General features: G+C 36.0%; 1 protein-coding gene across 1 annotated transcript; it reads right to left on the bottom strand.

The window, feature by feature from the left end:
* Positions 1-1,118: 1,118 nt before the first annotated feature.
* Positions 1,119-5,616, bottom strand: LOC122144405 (myb/SANT-like DNA-binding domain-containing protein 2). Its single transcript, XM_042755286.1, has 4 exons — positions 5,080-5,616; positions 3,585-3,840; positions 2,526-2,589; positions 1,119-2,440 (listed from the first exon to the last, which is right to left on the bottom strand). The coding sequence occupies exons 1-4, from the start codon at positions 5,575-5,577 to the stop codon at positions 1,573-1,575; spliced, it is 1,686 nt and encodes a 561-aa protein (XP_042611220.1). The 5' UTR covers positions 5,578-5,616; the 3' UTR covers positions 1,119-1,572.
* Between the last annotated feature and the right edge of the window lie 1,835 nt (positions 5,617-7,451).

Raw genomic sequence — 7,451 nt, 5'->3', positions numbered from 1 at the left:
CACAAGCAGCATTACAGAGAGAAAGTACACATTGTGTTAAATAAAACACTATACAGTCTTCTGATTTGGGGCATAATTCACTGCATCAGGGTCAAAATGAACTAAAGTATTGCAAGTTTTAAGTATTGTTTGACGGTTACTTTCATATGCACTACTTAAGGCCTATAAGTAGTAATCTAATACTTAATTTAATATTCTAGAATCATGTGACATTAATGAACACTTATTTAATGGACACATCTTTCAGTCTTCACAGATATTTACCGCCACCTGCTGGTCATATAATCGACCATGTGTTTCTGCAGGTTTCATGAAGGTAAATTTATAAAAAGACGTCTTGAAACCTTTTTAAATTTAAATGTCTTGCATTAGCAACACTTCAAAGTTTCAAATAGAATTCCAACACATCTCCGTTACTCCATTTATTCATTAAAAAAGCTTGTTTTGAACACCTCTGTTCCCAGCAAATAGAATATGAAAATAACTTTCTACACGTTCTCCAGAAGTTTTTCATCAGTATTTAGTCTTGTTTTCCAGTGCAAATGTCTTAAGAGAATAACAAGTCTTGTTTTATGATTAATTTATTTTGATCAATATGATGCGAGTTTATGATTAAAACAATTGCACTCCTTAGTTGTATGTCACTTTGGATAAAAGCATCTAAATGAATAAATGTAAATGTAAAGAATAAATATTCAATAGGCTCAGAAAAATCAATCTAATTCAAGGGGAAGCAAGTTTGCATACCCCACTGATTTGTTCCAATTGCATCTCAAGTAAATGTATCTTAATTTAATGATGTTTAGATATTTGTATTGAAAAACAGAACAAAAATACAGAGGATGATACTTGTTATTTATTTATTTCTGCGGTGCATGGAATTATTTAATGCCATGACTTAATGACTTAAAGACTTTTTTTAAGACCCACAGCAACCCCGGTTGCAGCAAACATATTAAAGATAAATTAAATATGTATAATTAACGTTTTACAATGAAAGGTCTTTATAAATAAAAACACCTAAAATGGACAACATTAAAAACAAAGTAAATAAACAACACTTCATTTCATCCGGTTTATTTTTTTGTCCTTCCAAACATGTAAACAAGACTGTGACCTGGAAACAATCATACATAAAGACACTGTGTGAACTGACAAATAAAAAAACAAACATTGATAAAACGGTTTATGAAAAACATTCTTTGAATGCTATAATTGGAAATGCTGGAATGCTTGACAATATCAATATATACTCTTAAATATATATATATATATATACTTCTTTATAGATAGACTTTATACTTCGATTCATTAAGAGCTCTCATTAAGGATTCTTTTTTTCTGACAGTTCCTGCATTTGGATCTTGAAAGGTTTAAATAAAGGCAGTTTGCTCCAATTTACGCTCCCTGATAAAGACAATTACTGCAAAGGAGATTATTCGGCCCCTTTCGGAACAGACTGTGCCTGACATACCACATAAATACTTTGAGTTCAAGTCTATATTTCAAAATCCTGGCTTTAAAGAGCATCATTGGCAAATACAGTAAGCACTACAGTGCATACTGTAAGCACTACAGTGCATCTTTCTTGTTATACTTTAATGAATAACCAATCGCAGTCTCTAAACATTCCACTAAAGATCCGGCGGAGAGAAAGTCCAGCTCCACCTCGATAAACTTAATGTAGACGTGTAATCCAGAGAGGACGGCCTCCTTGGCCTGGCCGGTGCAGTTGTCCTGCAGGAACCTGGTTATGGCCAAAGGCTCCCCTCGGCTGTAGTGTTTGCCTGAAGTCTGAAAGTGCTGGAACAGACACTGCTGTAGCGTCCTTTCCTCGGCAATGCCTAGGTAACAGTAAGTGACTTTGGATGATGTCCTCTTGTCCTTCTCCACACTCTCACAATGGTCCGTCTCCTCCTCTTCCTGTGAGGGGGAAGACTTGTCATCTGTGCTAGACGAAGAATTGGACTTGCTCGTCTCCTCGTGGCCTATTGCATACAGGCCATATGTTTTTGGGATGCCCCCTGGCAGGAGGTACTGGGAGCCATTGCTACACCCTGCCGCTCTCGTCTGTGCAATCGGGATCCAGTCCACTTCCATGTGCAGCTCCAAACAGCGAGCTTCACTAATGGTAATGTCTAGGAATTTATAATACACATTTTTCCAGTTCATTTTCTGCACCTTGGTCATGATAACCCTGCCCTCTGCCTTCTCAGGGTTGAAGTATTCCCGAAGTCGTTTTCCAAGAGGGACCTGTGAGCTGATTTCTGCATAGTGGTAGCGAATCTCTTCTCTCCAACGTGTGTTGTAGCCCACTCCGAAGATGGCCAGCTTATTGGACAGGTGGAGGCGGGAGAAGTCGGTCCATGTCTGGAAGTGCTCCCATTTGACCTCCACTGACTCCAGGATACGCATCACGTTCTCCATCACTTCCTGGCGTCTAAAGAGAGCATGAGGAGAGAAGGAAGTGAGTGGAAATTCTGTATTTAAAAGGACTGAGAAACAGGACACCGGTTCTAACTTACTGAGTGTGCTCAGAAGGCTCCAGTCGTATCTGAAGAACTCTGGTTTTTGAAAGCTGGTTGTCCTCTGTGAAAGACAAGATTGCATTATTTGAGATTTTAGAAAATATGCACATGGCATCAGATTTTGTGTTGGGTCTGAATTGAAATGTGCAGAATTTTTATAGAGTGTGGATGATAACTAGGGCCACACTGAATATAACAAATTTTAGCAGATGATTGGAAATCTGCAGAATTCTGCCAATTATTAAAATACAATAATTAATTGCAGAAAAACTTAAAACAAAAGAAAAAAAATCATATTATAAATATGCACAAATACATATAGAATATTGATAAATACATACTGTATTATTGATTTAAGGTCGTACGTTTTTTTTTGTTTTTGAAAGTCTCATATGCTGCATTTATTTGATCAAAAATACAGTAATATTGTGAAATATTATTATAATCTAATATAATATAAAAAAATTTTTTCTCAAAGTAATTTATTTCTGCGATGACAAAGCTGAATCTCCATCATCAATTACTTCAGTCTTCAGTGTCACATGATCCTTCAGAAATCATTCTAATATGCTGATTTGATGCTCAAGAAAAGATCATTGTTGAAAAAAAGTTGTGCCACTTACTATTTGTGAAATATATATATATATATATATATATATATATATATATATATATATATATATATATATATATATATATAAAAATATTATAAAATATTACAGAATTCTTTGATGAACATACAATTAAAAAGAACATTGATTAAAAAAAAACCCTTAACAACACCGAAAAATAATTTACATTCATTTTGATCAATTTAATGTGTCTTTGCTAAATAAAAGTATTTTAAAAATTCACCTCCTGAACAGCAGTGTATGTACTGTATATACTGTAAGTTAAAAATATGTAACTAAATTATCTCTAAACTGTGGACTGGTGAGGTATGAACCTAAAATCTTTCAGGTGCTTGCCAAAATTTTGCACCACTCTCCTTTTTAAAGGACGAGGATACTACAATTATGACTTGAAACTGCACTGTAAAGAGATTATTGCACTCACCTGTTTCTATGTCTCCCTCATTGAAGGCAGCAGAAAGGTCCTGATTACACCAGTCTTCCTGAGAGTAGTCCTCCATCGTACTGCCGTCTGACTCCATCTCCTGGTAGAGCCCGCTGCTGTTGATCAACACAGGCTGACAGCTTTGAGAATCCCAGCCGCCCTGCCCGAACACCTTCTCCAGCTGCTCAATGGAGTAACTGCTCTTCCTCTTCCCAATGCCGTGCTCTTTCACTCGGCTATAACAACGTCTCAGCGTCTGAAGACGACAGTCATGTTTATAGATACAGCAATACATGCACACTGTATTTGAAACAATTAAGACTGAGACGTATATCGCAAATAATCAACTGCTCATCAGAAACCATGAAGAACAACTCTCTTAGTACTTACACCACTTACACTTAAAAATAGACACTTGATTTTTATCATCTTTTCACATCTGATAGCGATGCATGGCCTTATGAATTTGACATGCAACTTTTTGCGTATTATATAGCAGGGATGTACGCAAATTCAGACACAGTGAAAGCAGTGCGAACGTTGGGTGGTGTGGTGCACCAGTTTAAGATCTGGGGTGGTTATCAAAAGGGTGTAGGTTTGAACCCTGCTATAACTCTGGTCATATTGGTTTCAAATGTAATATATATATATAGAAAATAATTAATATGTAATATATCACTCATATTGTGGGTGGCATAAGAGATTTACATGTAAATGTTGTAGTAAATAAATAAATAAAAATAAGTAAATGCTTGATATGAAAAATATGAATATTAAGTAAAGAATTAATGGACATGTAAAATAATCAAAAAAATTTAATAATTACATGAATTAGATGACAGCTATAGAAAGCATAATAGTAAATTCAAGTAAAGTGTCTATTTTAATGTTTCTAATAACTTTTGTTAAAATATAAAATTCAAAATATGCATGAAATAATGTTCCTTTGTCATTCAGCTTAACAGATATATTTATGTAAAAATGAAACGACAAACCTGAAATATATAAAATAACAAGTGATCATTCTACAGTAGTTGGCTGACAAATTGGTGAAATCTAGTGGTTTGAGGGATAGTGGCAAATATTTCAAATTACAGTTAATTAGTTTTGGGGGTGCTGCACTGTGGTAGTCTTTTAATGTCACCTAATGATTCTGGGTCTGAATATGGAAATTGAAGCATTTATATTTTATGTTAATTTGTGATATCTAAACTTCAATGCCCCAATCAAAGCGCTTTGTTTTTATTTCGCCAATTTTACCAAAGCTATGTGGAGACAATCTACCATAAACACATCACAACAACTCCATGATCATAACTGACAGCAATCATTCCATTAAGCTTGAGACGAAAGAAAGAGCGATGCCTTGTGTTTTGATTTTGACAGCTTCAGCAAAGCTCTGTGTAACAAAAACAAACAGCCAAATAAACACGACAACAAGCCCCAAATCAAATCTGAGTGACAGCCATGTGTTTGGATGTCTTATTCACAGTACCTTCATCCTCTCTCGGCACTGGGATGGGGTCCTTTCGTAACCCAGCTCTGACAGCGCTCTGGACACCCGCTCGTACATCGCGGGTCCCGGCGCCTTGCCAGAGAACACCGTCCCGGCCACCTCCAGCTGCTGCATCCGCGCCTCCGCCAGCCTTTCGTTGCCCCACACGGCGATCAGCGCGTTTGTTTCGGACGGTGTCCACGACATGCCTCGGCAAGCGGTGAAGCTGTTGGAGGCAGAGGCCGATCCACTCCGGCCTGCGCCCCCGGACAGCGAAACCCCGACGTTCAGAGGAGAGAATCTATTAGGGGTGGAGGGGTTGGAATGGTACTGGTTGCTGTCACTCAGATCCTCGGATTCTGGGGAAGGAACCTCGGTTTTGGGAATCTTCAGCGGCAATGATCGATCAGGAGAACGCTCGGCGTTACTGGGGGCCGCCATCTTGCCTCTGTTGCTAAGGGGAGGGGGCAGAGAGGAGGCGCGCACTGACAGCTTCATAATATCGAGTTATCATTTTTGCAGCCAATGTCTATTAATATTAAGTTACATATTATAAATAATTACGTTATAAATAAACATATTACATACAAAAAATATATATTATATGTAATTATTATGTAAAACGCAATGTTACCGTTTTGAATCATTATAATAATTTTTAAATATAAGAATGAAGTGCAACTGACAGCTTCATACTGACAGTTATCGCTTTTAAAAAGTCTCTCTTATAATAATATTAAGCGAAATATTAGAATTAAATTATAGGTAATAATATTATATTAAAATATTACAATAATTATTATGCAAAATAGTAAGCCAATAGTCAAGCAGCCTTAAAAAAGTGCGTATACAAAATATACCAGCACTGGGACGCTTCACCGTTTGTATCACTCGCTTAACCAAGTTGAAGGTGCGGAGTGATTTGCCTGGTGCAAAAAGCAGGTTTTAGAAAGTCGAAGTGTTTCCTTCTGAAAACAGAAGCAATGCTGTGTGAATTTACCTGCTGCTTGAAGCTTGTTTTTGAAGTTTGATTGTGACTCATAATGGAAAACCTGGAGTGGATCTGGTGCCGAGGGATTCCAGATCGCTTTGAGAAGGAAACGGAACTCAGTTGTTCTGATTCCAAAATGTTTCACACACGCTTTCAATCTGTGCTTTGCTTGGCGGCCTAACATAAATGTAAGTTTACCAATATATATATATATTTTTTTTTTACAACTGCATATAAGCAATATCAAAAGTCAACAAGGATGTCATATAAAAATTAGATATTATGTAAATAAAGAAATATAGGTTATGATAGTTCAGAATTACCATTTGATCAGTGTTACATTCATGTTTTCTCATGTATGTACAAATAATAATTCTATATGTAAACATGGTCGAATACGACTATTATAAATATAAATATTTTATTTAAATATTTAAATTAATTATCCTTTTTCGAGATGGGTATTTTTCTCTGCAATACATGTGTATTTTCCACTACTCTACAAGGGGAAGTACCACTGCTGACTACTAGGTGGGGTTGCTTATCCTCGTTACATTCTGCTTTGTGTTTGTTAATGTGGCAACAGACTTGGCACATTTTACTTGCATGTGTTCTATCCACAAGAAATACAACCTAATGGTTAATCATGGTCAAATTTCATTCCGTCTGTGTTTCTCTAAAAAGTAATGCATATAATCATGCCCTTCTCTTGCCCTGTTATTTTATAGACATACATAATTTCATCAATGCTTCGCATAAAATAACAGCTTTAGATGTTCCATTTTTCTTCTTTCTTTTTTTCCCAGCATAATACAGATTGTCAGTTTTGATTATTTAGTCAGCTGTCTGGCTGCCAAAAATGTGCATTGAAGAAGAAGCAGCCCAGATATCTGTATGATCATCTTCTTTAGTAATGTTGATTATTTAACAATGCTGACAAATTATTTATTTGTGTTGAAAAAAAAAAAATCTTGCCATTCTATATGGAATCCAGCTTAACTGAGCTGCAGCTTCACAGCTGTTCACATGATTTAACAGAGAGTCTATTTAAGGTCAAAGGTTATGGCCTGTCCTAAGAATAGTGAACCGTCCTAACTGACACCATTTTCTGTCTATATCTGGGTGTTTTCTGACAACTTCATTGTGTTTGATGTCTCCCTAAAGGTTAGATGTAGAGTCAGGAGACAGTATAACCTTTAAAAAAAACTAAGATGACAGGCACCTACGTAGTTTATAAAAGTAACTGTAAATTAATGCAAACACTTTCATAACCATATGCCAATGGATCCTGAATCCTAAACTGTGGCCACACACATGCTGATAAACACATCAATTTGTTTTTCATATAACTTTTATAGTATAAAAATATAATAATAGCTAA

This window comes from Cyprinus carpio, unplaced genomic scaffold (genome assembly GCF_018340385.1).
Source record: "Cyprinus carpio isolate SPL01 unplaced genomic scaffold, ASM1834038v1 S000006658, whole genome shotgun sequence".
NCBI classification, from domain to species: Eukaryota; Metazoa; Chordata; class Actinopteri; order Cypriniformes; family Cyprinidae; genus Cyprinus; species Cyprinus carpio.
This window is presented reverse-complemented; position numbering and strand designations above follow the sequence as displayed.

Bases quoted from the DNA above. Each gene is read 5' to 3' on its own strand.
- LOC122144405 (XM_042755286.1), bottom strand. From the start codon at position 5,577: ATGAAGCTGTCAGTGCGCGCCTCCTCTCTGCCCCCTCCCCTTAGCAAC. The intron at 3,841-5,079 runs GTACTGTGAATA...TGTCGTCTTCAG, and splicing joins AGTGCCGAGAGAGGATGAAG to ACGCTGAGACGTTGTTATAG. The intron at 2,590-3,584 runs GTGAGTGCAATA...TGTCTTTCACAG, and splicing joins TGAGGGAGACATAGAAACAG to AGGACAACCAGCTTTCAAAA.